This window comes from Pezoporus flaviventris, unplaced genomic scaffold (genome assembly GCF_033815535.1).
Source record: "Pezoporus flaviventris isolate CSIRO_AGI_PZ_B2104156 unplaced genomic scaffold, CSIRO_AGI_Pfla_v1 ptg000006l, whole genome shotgun sequence".
Taxonomy (NCBI): domain Eukaryota; kingdom Metazoa; phylum Chordata; class Aves; order Psittaciformes; family Psittacidae; genus Pezoporus; species Pezoporus flaviventris.
In genome coordinates, this window is record NW_026892554.1 from 14,988,563 (window position 1) to 15,001,715 (window position 13,153).

The 13,153-nt window shown below is 39.3% G+C and overlaps 1 protein-coding gene and 1 long non-coding RNA gene across 4 annotated transcripts in view; one reads left to right on the forward strand and one right to left on the reverse strand.

Annotated features, from left to right (window-relative positions):
* LOC133266024 (uncharacterized) overlaps window positions 1-13,153 on the reverse strand; it is a 16,896-nt gene continuing 3,743 nt past the window's right edge. For both annotated transcript variants that reach the window (XR_009742231.1, XR_009742230.1), the window contains 2 exons: window positions 8,034-8,139; window positions 1-73 (listed from right to left, as the gene is read on the reverse strand). This is a non-coding gene — a long non-coding RNA (uncharacterized LOC133266024). The remainder of the gene's footprint in view (window positions 74-8,033; window positions 8,140-13,153) is intronic.
* The window catches only part of AQP9 (aquaporin 9), a 26,585-nt gene continuing 17,040 nt past the window's right edge, over window positions 3,609-13,153 (forward strand). Inside the window, exons 1-2 of one of the 2 annotated variants that reach the window (XM_061447065.1) lie at window positions 3,609-3,705; window positions 3,989-4,117. In XM_061447065.1, the coding sequence (XP_061303049.1) occupies window positions 4,016-4,117 (102 nt within the window). In that variant the 5' untranslated portion in view covers window positions 3,609-3,705; window positions 3,989-4,015. The other variant, XM_061447066.1, reaches the window with a different exon arrangement.

The window sequence follows — 13,153 nt, forward strand, 5'->3', positions numbered from 1 at the left end:
TTTTTTTGAGTCCTCCAGCAGCAGCATCAGTCCATAAGCCATAGAACATCCTTTAAGGACCTTGCAGCAGTTTCTGTATGAAAACATAAATTAGGTAAAGGCATTTGACCAGGGATGTCAATTATAGTAGATGTACACAGTCAGACTTTGCCCAATTGAACTAAAATCAGATTTAAGCTTAAAAATAACTTGGCCCATATTGTCACAATACAAAAAAAATAAATGGTGTATTTATAGCCTTGGTCTCTCCAGCTGTGTTGGTTTAGGTTTTATTACATCAGTAATAACAATTTATGTGATACTCTGAATAATGTGCTATTAAAAATTCTGCACAGTATATGCTGCTACCCATGGGATTTAAACTGTGGGAGCTATATGCATAATTCTCTACTTTGCTATTTCTATAGGAGTGAAGATTACTATAAAAATGGTTAGGTTATATACACTGTGTGAATTCCTGCTCTGCTTGAATACAGGCAAGAGAAGAAATAGTTCAGTCCAGAATGCCTTTGGGTAAGGATCCCAAGGGTCTTAGTTTTGCAGTCTAAGGTTACACTGATCACATGTAAAGCATGAACAATATCATCAGCATGCTTTTTGATGTCTTTACAGGATGCCAATAGATTTGTGAGGCACACCCTCCCTTAATGGAATCCTTTGGATGTTTCTACAGAGCTTTATCTGTGTGTCTTAATGATTTTATTCTTGACATTAGTTCCTCTAATTTTCCTGTCATAGAAGTCACATTGACCGTTTTGTAGTGTCCATGATCACCCTTGGAGGGCTCTTTTGAAACACCAGTGGATCAGTGGTACATTTCCTATGTTCTATTTTGCTGGCATTAGGATGAGGTTCAGCAAAAAACAACCCACTGGCACTAGCACTTCAGTAGCTGAACATTTGAATCCTTGGTGGAAACATTACACAGCTCCAGCAATTGGTTACTGTTTAACTTACCAATTTCTCTTGAAGTCTTTCTTATTGACAATTCATTTGAGGACAGTTCCTCACCCTCAGTCCACCTAACGTTTGGTTCTTTAGCAGGGCAAATAATTCTTCCAGCTTTTTAGCTGTGGAGTTAAGCACCTTGAACACTTCCTCTACATTTTCAGCCTCTGCTGCTTTACCTACTTTCTTGCAGGACTCCTCTAGTGATAGATTCTGAAAAGAGTTTATGTTAGTTCTTCCACATTCTCGGCAAAATCTTAAAATCTTCTTGGTCAGCTCTGTTGTGGGTCTGCATTTGACAGACCTCATCCTATTCCTATGCTCCTTGCTTACATGAACTTCAATTTTTGAAGAACATCTGCATTTTCTTCCCTCAGAAAACATAGCTGTCAATGTTTATGGGTGGCATTGCCACTGTCCTTACCTTTATGGCTCTGGGAGCAGGGCCCAGGTGAGGGAGATCAGTAGGAAACAGTAATCACAGTGTATTTTCTTTCCATTGTTCAACCAGGTGGCCCATTGCCTGTGACTAAAAGGCAGTGACACAGAGCATGGATCATATGGGCTAGTAATTAAGGACAAAGCTTTCACAGTGTTTATATTTACATTTTACTTGTCTTTCTTGTAATGCTAGGTACACATTTGTTAGATTTGGGAGATGTCTTGAGAACCTTTTTCTGAATACAATAAAAGAAGAAACTTAATTCAAATTTCCTGTTCTGTCCCCTTTTCTATTTGAAAATGGGTCCAAAGTGTAGCAGAGACTTTAAATTGACAATTGGCAAAAGCTGGAAGGATTTACCAAGGGAGCAATCATCTCCTATGTACTATGTCCTATACTTTCATACAGCACCTGTTTGAATCTGATTATGGAAATGAGAAGGACCTTTGTTCTAACTTAGCATCATGCTTCTTATTAGTGGAGTTAAATCGTACGAATTCGATAAAGCATTGAAGAAAATTTGAAGGAAGCAAATGTAAAATATGTGTATTTGTGCCGATTCTCAACCCTTTAAAGACAACTGTTGTAAGGAAGCTAACATGATCTGGACAAATGAGTAAAGCTTTATGTCTCTGACATGTTATTGCCCTACTGTTAGTTGAAAAATAGCATTAATGCCTTCACACCTGTTATGAAACTAAACTAAGAGGTATCTGCATACTGCTGTGTGAGGGAGACCTACATCTGCACAAAAAGAAAGAATTGCTATGGACATACAACTAAAAATTGCTTTTATAAGCATATTTATTTATTTCTCATTTTCCTGGAAGAGAGGAAGTGGTTTATCTCATTCCTGCTGTAATGAATGGCCTCCCTAGCATCCTCCCTCAGCCCTACTGTATACATAATTCTGAAAGACTTCTCTCACAGACATAATAAACATATACTTTAGCATGCTGTGACAATTAACATCCTGAATAATATCTTTGTTTTGCAGTGGTGTAGGGTAAAGGTTTTGAAAGCATTGTACAACACAGGCTATTTTCAGGGGCTTCCCAGAGTCAGCTCTCAGCTGTCTGTGCAAGTGCTGACTTGCACTACAGGCAGGACGTGTAGCACTCCTGCCCAAGAGCATCCCTGCTGCTGCACAGGTGCTCACGTGGCTCATGCAGCACTCGTACAAATGGAGTCATAACACATTAGCTTTGCTTGCCACAAAGCCATCATTTTCTCAGTCACTAAAGGCAGGGCAGTACTTAAACGTGGAGGCAGAGAAAGGTGAGTAGAGGGACACAGAAGAGTGATTAAGGATTAAAATTGGGTGCTGGGGTGAACTGGATGGTTAAAAAATGGAACTGGTGGTAAATGTAGGGAACACACATCAGGTCCTAGTTGGAGGCAAGGAAGAGCACTGATGGGGTAACAGAAGTGAACCCATTTGCCCAGTCCTGTAAAGCTCCATCCTATTCACAGCAGACAGCAGTACTGACAGACCTGAACACATTTACCACCAAAGAGAAAAAGGTTTAGGAAACACAGAAACCAAGGCACTGAGCATCTACATCTGCCAAAACAACCTACCAAAACTGGGCTAAGGTTTTGGTGTCGAGTCAAATGACAAAAACAACTTGTAAATCACCCAGACAGCATGTTAGTCAAGTCAGTATCACATCTGATAAACCATACAAGACACTTGAGAGATTAAGAGTTGTTTTTTTTTTTCCTAGAAGGTCTGATTCTTTGATATATTCAGCAACTTCACGTCTTAAGATCATGGAACATAATATTATCATGCTTCATACTATAGCATCTATGCATTTTTAAGCTAAACATATTGGAGACATATAGTGCCTCACTTGCCTATATTGCATTATAGGGAGCCGCTGGACCGAAGGAGATTTCATTAAATGTTCCTAATTTATTCTGCCTCATTGCTCTTCTGTAAACAGGACGGGTCACTAGAGAGCAAGGCATTTAATCCAAAAAGAGGGTTGTGGGTGGATACGCAATTTCAACATACTACAGGCCAAGGTAAGATTCTTCATTAGTCATTGAAATCCCGCAGAAATGACAAGATAGAAGTGTTTGTTTACAGGCTAGAGCACAGCATTCTCTAAAGCATTCACTCTTTCACAACCTCCCCTTGAAAAGGTTTTGGACAGCCAATAAGAGCATGGTTTAAATCCCAATCTAGGTCAGAGGGAAATTTTCAACCCTATTTTGGTGTCTGACTTTGTGATTTCTCTTTTTGCCTTTCTTTTTGATCAAGGTGACAGGAGCAACATTTTATTCATTTTTACCGGAAAGCAGAAAAGGTAATGATTAATCCATTCTCCAAGAAAAAAAGAAGAGTTCTGGTTGTGAACTTACTGGTATTATCTAGCCAGTAAAAATAGAAGTGTACTCAGAAGACACAGGATGGAAAACTCATGATGAATTGTTAGGGCATGTTGAGTTGGTTCTGTCAATGCCTGCAGTCAGATGATTTCACTGGCTGTACAAGATGATATCTCATATTTCAATGTATAAGTAAAAGTGTCAAAGTTCAGCTGAAGCAGGGACAAATACAGAACAAAATTTGTGTGTGTTTGTAACTAGGGCACCAGAGCAATAGAGGAAGCCAAAATGAGCCGGAAAAGCAAAAGGAGTTTAAAGGAGAAATTTGCCTTGAAGAACAGCTTGGTTAAAGAAGCCCTCTCAGAATTCCTGGGAACTTTTATACTGATAGTAAGTGTCAGCTGCTTTCCTTTCTTCCTACTAATCTAATGCTGGGCAGTGCTTGTAAGGGGACATGTATGCTTTTTCTTGTACTGTACCAGCAGCGTGGTTACTGCCTGACAAACATTGTACAGCCTTGAATGAACTGCTTCTATTTACGGTAAGTTTGTAATTCCTTTCTTCATCTGATGTAATTATCACTGGCTATTAAAAAAAGATAGCTGTATTTATTATAATTGTTTAATAAGCATTTGATTTCATCTAGGAGCAAAATTTCAGTGAGCTACCACATTGTGAAAAATCAAAGTACGCACAATGAATGTTAATAATATGCTTGCTTTTGTTTTGAAAAAGCTCAGCAGTTTATTCTAGTTCCACTTCTGTGCACAACTTCCATGTGCTTTAACAAATACATTGTATTTCACATTAAGAGAATTTTAGCCAAGTTATTTTCCCATGCAATATAGAAAGTTAGCTGTGTGATTTGCAGTGAATTTATTGGAAGTTGCACTGCCAAACATTCAGAGGGCTTTTGGTTTAACTGTACTACATAAATTATACAGTTTCCTGGTCCTGTGGTACAGCTACAGTTTAGGTAAATGCCAAAATTCCTCATTTTCATATACTCAGATTTAGTTTTACTTAATTTCTTGCTCAGTTTTTCTGTGTATTTTGCAATGGGACACAGAGCTTTTCCCTGTGATTTACCAGGGTAGAGAGCAGATTCAGTAGCAGAGTTGGAAGTCGAGCAGCTAGAGTATTCATGCCAAACTCTTTCTTCGTCCTTTCAGTCTGAACAAAACAGTGTTGCTTATTGCTAAATATTTCATAGAGAGAGGAAAAAGGAAATAAAAAGAAGCAGGCATAGCACTGACAGTGTGTTTTACAACTGTAACTATATTTTAGCTAAATTTCAAGTAAGTCATCTAAAAAATTTCAGTACCTCATAAAATACATGAAAATAATGGTCTTTACTACACTTCAGCCAGCTGAAGTGCACAGGCACTAAAGTAACATTATTCTCAAATTTAATACCATCCATAAGACATCATTACAGTAAGGAGCACATTTAGAAGCAAGGAGAACAAAGCACTTTACAAACATTAATGAATTAAGTGTCACAACACCCTGGTAAGGAGGGGAAATGTCATTATCTTCATTTGATATATTAGCAAACCTGATTACAGCAGACTGCACAGGAAGCCTGCGGCAGAACTCTGAATATAACCCAGATCACCTGACTTCCAGTACTCTGTCCTCAACGCAAGATCATCCTCCTCTGTCCATCAATACAATTAAGCAAGTAAAGAAAACATATTAAAGTGCAGATTAGACCACAAATGCTATTATTTAATGTCCTGCAGCACAAGACTAGAAGGAAATGCAAATCCAGAGTCCATTTTCTAGTGTATTCACCACACAAATGTAGTAGAAAATGAAGCTATAAAATTGTTGACAATCCGAGTTTCTCAATTCTGGTTTACCCTTTCTGATTTCAACCTTGGTTTAAAACAGAGAAGAGCCTCACATGGATTAAAAAGCAATTTTTTCAGTGCTTGGGTATCTCAATGTGTGTTTAGACTGCACAAGTTAGTGGCAGTACAAAACATTTATTGTGAATGAACTGACTTTGCTGTTATTTACTGCTATTGCTTTCAGTCTCTGTCAGCTAGTAAGTAGTTTCTCTTTAAGAACAGATAAATATTAAACCCTTAACTTAGACTGGAGCTAATGAAAAGGGCACATGGTAAGTCAGAGAGCAGAAATCCTTGAAAAACAGATACTGTGTATGCAAAAGAAGTGGTAATTTTCTTCCACCATCCTATTACTATGTCTTATTCCTGTTACAAAGTGAAAGTGAGACCAGAGTCCACAGCTTACAGCACAGTTGAATCAGATCTTTGCTGAAATCCATTTTATGTCACTGTGATGGGTTTTATAGCCTGTGGGGAGCACCCATGCCAGGGAGCGAGGCAAGGATGAGCCTTTCTATTACCAACAGAATTCATCTGGAATTCAATGCTAACTGACCATACCTAATTCTGTCACCAACCTAGCACCTCTGGAAGTTAGCTGGGTGTAATTCTGTCCTCCAAATCACTTATTTCTATTTTTTTCTGGAGAACAAAATCACAGACCACATACTGTTAATAGCCTGTGGTCTGTAATGTTGAGTAGAGCTTGAACTACCATCTTTGGAAACCCAAACCTTGCAACATTATTGCCCCAAACTGGAAAACGTAGAAACTTTAAGATTAATTTCAGGATATATAGAAAATAAAATCAGTCACTTGAGACAAACCTCAAGCCTTCACCTGTGGGTGAGGAGGACTCTGCTTGATCTTAAACAGACTTGAGACAACAGGCCTGGAGAAAGTCAGTGGGTTTACAGTTTGGGTAGCATTTCTTGGTCATCCCTACTTAATATGCTGTGGTTTGCCTTGCAGCATGGTTTCAGAGCACATAAACTGAATTCTTTTCAGAAGAAACTAAAGTGGAATGTGAGATCCAGAATCACAGCAAATGTACTGACCATTAATGGATACTCAATTCAGTGGATCAGACTGGAGATGCTCCCGAGTAATCCCTCCTGAGATGTCACAGTCAGGTTATCTGAACCAGCTGCTTGCGCTGCACAACCTGACAATACAGATAATGTGTGTGATCCTCTCTTTCTGCTTACCAAAGCACCTGCCTTCAACCCCTGAGGGTTCAGTGAGAAACACTAAACCCTAGGAACCTGGAAGTGCCCTGCTGTATAGGCAGATCTGATGGTATACAGAGCAGCTGCTGTTACCACCTGCCTGGGTAATCCTGCTGGTGAGTAGGCTATTTCGCTTAGACATTCTGCTGGGAAACACGTATTTCTTTCAGCATCAAGCCTCCCCAAGCATAGCACAGCTTCCCTAATTACACTCTGGAACAAGAACCGGGGCAGGAACCCCAAATTATACAGTCCATAACCAGATGCAAATTGCATGTAAGTTTGGTTACAATGAGCTTTGGATACCGTGTTCACTTTATAATGTTCCATCAACCTGAGAAAATGTTACACTTCACCTCTTATGTGATTTCTATGAAACAAATGGAGCAATGCAGTTCTAACATCACTAAGTTATATTTGCAGTACAGGCAACAGGGAGCATGTATTATGCTGGGTATTTGCAAATGATCTGTGAACTTCTGCCCCTTTCTTGTATTTACCTTGGTGATGTCACGTGGCAAACCCCTAAAGTTTAATTGTACCATTTGTAGTTTAGGGTAAATATCAAAAAAAAAACACCAAACAAAAAACCCGAACCAAAATCCCCACAACAATCTACGCACAGAGTTTTCAATGAACATTTGAAAACAGTACAACTGTTTTATAGACAATGTATACACAGTGTGTTTGGAAACAACTTGTGGGACTGGTCCCCCCCCCCCCGAGGCTATACCTAGGCAATAGATTCCTGAGGTGGGAGAACACCCACCCCTTTTGTTCATGGTGTCTGAGAGGCCACTGTGCACACACACATTTCCCAGCCTCTGATATAGCCTCAGCCTGTATCTGGGGCTGCCTGAGGCCACCTTGTGAAAGAGCTCTCTGGAGAGCTTTTTGTTCTCCAGCATGCCTCCTGGCTCAGTGCTTTTCCTCTTGGGGCTCCTCTGCGGGACAACATCTGGGTGCCAGGCACAAGAGTGTCAGGAAGCCATGCTGCACCAGGCAGATGGTTTATGTGAATTTTCAGTGAGCCTGCCTGCAACTCACCTATTCAACTGCCTCTCTGCTTTTAATCATCCTTCTCTCCATATTTACACTTTGGAATTTGGCTGCACTGCTCTCAAACAAAACAGGATTTACTCTGGCTTATGCCATTAAGTGTATCCAAAAAAAGAGAGATGCCAAATTGGCCACGTGGCTTCCTTTACCAGTTCTGCTCACCTGTTTATTTCGTTGTCTCTCTTAAGAGCATCTTACCAAACACAGTTTCCCAGAAAGAAGCTGCACAGGAGCCAGTGTCTCCTGAGCCCAGAACAGTGTATGCTTCCTTGTTGAAACAGAACATGGGCTTCCATTTAGCATGTAAAGACAGGTGGGTAGTGCAAGTATTCCTACCCTAAAGCTTAGCCTCCAGCTGGAGGTGGGGAGCCTCTTGCGAAACTCCCACTGAAGCAAATGTTTGTTTGCGTGTGTAAAGGTGTAGTGCTTGAGCATGAAACAAATGCATGACACCCCATATTGCAAATAATTCAACTAATGAGAAGGAAGGCTATTTATCTTTTGCTCATCAAAACCTTTTTATCTTGTTTTCATATTCTGACTACTTAGTTTTGTAAGTATCACTCCTGCTTTGTTGTGGAGTTTGGGTGTTGCCTGCAAAATCTTGTAAATATGACATTCCATGGATTTGCCTAGTCTAGAAGATTAAAATTTACGCAACTTTTCCATATCTCTTTATGGCCTTACATTCCAGTGCATGTTAATTACAATACAGCACAGTAATATAGCATACATTAGAATCCTCATTACACAATGTTATTACATGAAAGCAAATGTAGCTTTCGATAATTCATTCCTTAAGTAAGTGTTTAATAAAAAATTAATACTAAGTTTTTAAAAAAAGATAAATTCCATGTTCTAAGTTTTTGTGAAAGGAAGATTCTGTATAGGATGAAATTGCTTAAACAATGAGTTTTGTTTAAGGTAGAAAACTGAATGGCAGCAGTTTGACAGCTACCTTGTTTGCCGTCAGCAATGAACTTCCTGGAGTACAGAATCTTATATAATTGCCTCTTAGACAGTGAACTTCAGTTTGTCAAAACTAGTTAAAAATGTTATTAAAACTTAAACTGGTATTTTGATAAGCCACTCAACAGCTTTTTAAATATTATATAATGCTACAAATGAGCAGTGTCTACCCTCAGCTCTCATTTAACCACAGGGCTCCAGCATGCTGGAATTAGTTTTCCAAGATCTTTTTCTGTAGATACTTCCCCCCTCCCCAGAAAGTTTGCACCTATAGGGATGAAGTTTGAGGCTCAGCTAAAAGTCCCTACAGAACACTTGCATCCTTCCAACATTCAACTGCAAGGGCACAGCCACAAACAATCCTCTTCCACGTGTATTTGTGTTTTAGACACAAATTTATAGAATGCTTTTTCAGGTTTTGCCAAATAAAAAAAGATAATAAAAGTAATAATTTTAAAAACTGACAAACAGCTGGGGAACAGAATGAAAGACAGTAAGTGCAGTTCATGCCATACAGAGAGTTTGTATCTCTGCGATCAAAACAGTTCAATAAATCATTTTGGATAAAAGAGAATTCTTGCGAGCTCTCCCAGTCCAAGGCAAACTTAACACAGTTTCTCTGACCCAAAGGGTTATTTAACATTAAAAGCATTCAAGGTGGGTTTTTTTTCCTAACAGAAAACAGCTTAGGAAGACAACATGCTGAGGCTTTAATTACCCATAACCATGCACCTCCAACCGCAAGGACACAGCAAAGATCCCACCACCCGGTTCCCGCACCCAAAGGAAAGAGTAAAACAAGCTACATGTACCCTTACACTCTTAAGAGACAGAAAACCTTATTTCTCAGAAACTGCCGTGCTGCCTTGCCCGCTCCTGCACTATGTCTGAATAGTACAGATAATACCCCAAGCACTGCTACAGAGACTAAACACATTTTAAGAGTACAGGAAGATTTTAACCTTTTCAGTTGGTGTAGGAAGCAAAGCAGAGAGGCACATCTCAACTCAAGAATAAATGAGTAACCTGGGAGGGAAGCAACACGTGAATAGGTTCTTTCTCTCCTCAAGACACTAGGTAAGAATTTCTTCCCTTGTCTAGCCATTTCTTCCTAGCCCCTTTGCAAGGGGCCACATTTCACTCCTGAAAGCTTGCATCTGAATGTGAAATATTTCATTTGCTTTCTCTCCTGAATTCCTACAACATAGTAAGAAAATAAAAATAACCTTCACTGAAGAAACTGACTCAAACCAGTTGCCATATAGACTTCAGGAAAGAAAAGCACTTTAGCATTTCAGGATGAAGAGTACAATATTAATCATAATAAAATACAAGAGAATACAGACCTTTGCATTCTCTCTAGGTGATTTCAAACTTTTATTTGTCTCCTATTGCACGTGCAAAAGGAATAATAAAAATCTGAAAGTGTCAGCTTATATACCACAGCACAGTCTGTGCCTCAATATTTTCACTGTGTTTTTCCCACAGAGCAATCTGAGCCTGATCTTTATGTGTGTCTTAAAAGCTTTATATACACAATTCATCCAAAACCTTACTAAATCTACATTCTTGTCTCCAAGAAGTAATGCTGTCTGTCATTAAAAAATGGTTTCAAAAGGGAAATCCATTTGAACCCCAGAGGATATTGGTTATATCCCACTAGATCATCAGGAGAATGGATATAGTGATTTTTTTATTACTTCAAGTTTGATTAAATCATAATGTACAGAAATCCTCCCATCCCCACCAAAATATTTAATTAATGATAAAATAAGAGGCATGTGCTTTTAAAGTATTTAACAGCTACGTGACTGGTAAACTCTATCTTATCTCACCTAAAATTCTTAGTACTGATTTAACAAAAGACAGCAAATATTAAACATGAAATTAGATAAAGATTGCTCTTTCCTGGAAGAACAGGAGCTTCCTGCAAATTGAAAGCTTGCACATTCAATTCATTCAGCTACAGGCCTGAATTTTCATATATCTAACACATTGCTGTTAGCCTTACCATCTCTATTGAAAGTGTGTTTAGGAGCCCAGTCTGAACCAAGGCCCTACGTAATACGCAAACATAGCAAAAATATGGCTCTGTATGGAAAGTTTCTAATCCTTTATAAAATACCTTATTATGAAATGCAATAGATTATTTAAAAAGCAAGCCTGCTTCAGAATTTAAGAGGTTGGAAATGAAAGTGAATTCTAAAACACACTCCAAATTAAAGACCTTTAGGAGGACACCATCAATTTAGAAATTGTCTCATATCTGAAAAGTTTACTTACTACTTTTGTAGGCAACACTCAAACTAACTGTATATGGGCATATTAAGGGGGAGCAGGGGAAAAAAGGCTAGAGGCAATCACAAATAACTTCTAAAGTTTTCATGGGCAATTCTGGTCAGAGATCCCTACCTGCAGCGAAGGGAAAACAATCACTTCTTCCAGTCTCCAAGGGACTTTCTGACTCTTCCTACCCCTATTCTTGCTTTTAAGGGCATAAATAGGCCATTTAAAGTCTGGCTGCTTGGAGAAGTCATAGAGGTTTGCCTAAGAAGTGAAATACTAGGGCATACTTGGAACAGGTGGCTTCAGGATAGCAGGACGCTCACTGCAAGCACACAGCTTGAGCCTAATTCACTGCACTGCTCCTGAGGGTCCATCCCCTTCCCAGCACTGTGCAGAAACATAAGCACATGTGGCAGAATCCAGAGCAGTACTTCAGGGCTGTCCAGTGTGAAAGGGGAGCAGGCAATAGGCTAGTAGGAAATGCCCATCTGGGGAACAGCAGGACAACACAGGTGGGAGCGTGACATGGGAAAGGGGCAGGGTTGCTGCCTTACCTGAACAAAGGCATCCTCACAAAATTGTGAATTGGTGGAGGGAGTCCTGAAAACTGACTGAAATGGGAATTGTGAACTGGTTTTCTAGGATTTCCCAATTGAAATTGTAACAGCTTATCATTATTTTTTGGTAACTGCTGATTCTGTATTCCATGTAGCACCCCGAGTTCTTGTATTCATGTAGAGCAACATCCAGCTGTGTGGCCACTGAGGCTGTATCTGCCTGCAGGGACATCTGTGGTACCCTCACCACAAGTTGACAGCTGGTGAAGTACAAGATATAACAAAAAACTTGTCATTGTCTCCACACTGTTAAAAAGCAGGAGATTTGACTGCTTCTGTAATGTTTAAGTGTATGGCTATGAGTGCACACTACCACCAGATCTGTTTGATCAGAAGGGAACTTATTTTTATATAAGCATTCTGCTTTAAGATGTCTAAAGCTTTATAGGCCATGTAGAAAAATAAATTACCTAAAATTCTGCATTCCAATGTGGCAGGAAATCCTATTTACACTAAAAATGCTATTACAAGCATTTACAAAAATCCTGAAAATAGCACAAATGGAAACAAAATGATCTTTAGATGCTCTGATGAATGTGGTAGAGATAAAATTCTGTAAGCTTTCAGGGAGTAACAGGACATTATGCTCATTGGAGGCCAGTTGTTTTCCTTTCCTAACATTATCCTTGTTACACATGACAAAGAAAAGGCTCTAATGTGTACAAAGCAAGATTTTTTGGCAGGGAATGTGCAGACAGCTATTCCACACCCAAACGTGTTATTTATGACAGTAATATCATTACTTTGTGAACAAAAGTTAGTACTGAAGCTATTCTACTCAATTTAAGCAGGTCAGGCTATAGACAACTGATAAGATGAAAGCCTAGTAACCTAAGATATGATAAAGAGATCTGGTTATATTCTACTGTAAATTAAATTCCCACTGATTCCTTGTGCTTCATTCAATGAATTTGTGTGGGTGCAGCTGATGGCTGAGTTTGGCCTAGAAACTTAGAATATTAGTTACAACTTGATGATCTAGTCAGTCTTAACTCAGCCAAGCAGAGATTCACAGGGTATTAAATTGCTGCCCCTGTAATTACATGATTAGGCGATAGTTTCCAGTTATGTCAACCTAGCTACAGTAGGTATGAGAAAAAGTTTTCTCTTCCTAAAAATGACAGCAGATGGAGAAAATATTAGTGTCACATGGTTCAAATTTATAGGCTCAGTGCCCAGTTTCCCCATCCCAAAATGGGCACACTCTGACTGGACCTGCAATAGTGTTCATGAGCAGGCAGTCACCAACATCCACCAAGCAAGAAGCCAGTGCAGCTGTGTTTGAGCTGGCTTGCATGCTTTCTTGTTTGTAGACTGAGCTTTCTGAGGCTAGTTAAGCACAAAAATGGAGCATCTGTAGTTGCGTATTTCCCTATGACATGCAGAGCAGAAGTTATTATGCAAGAGTGA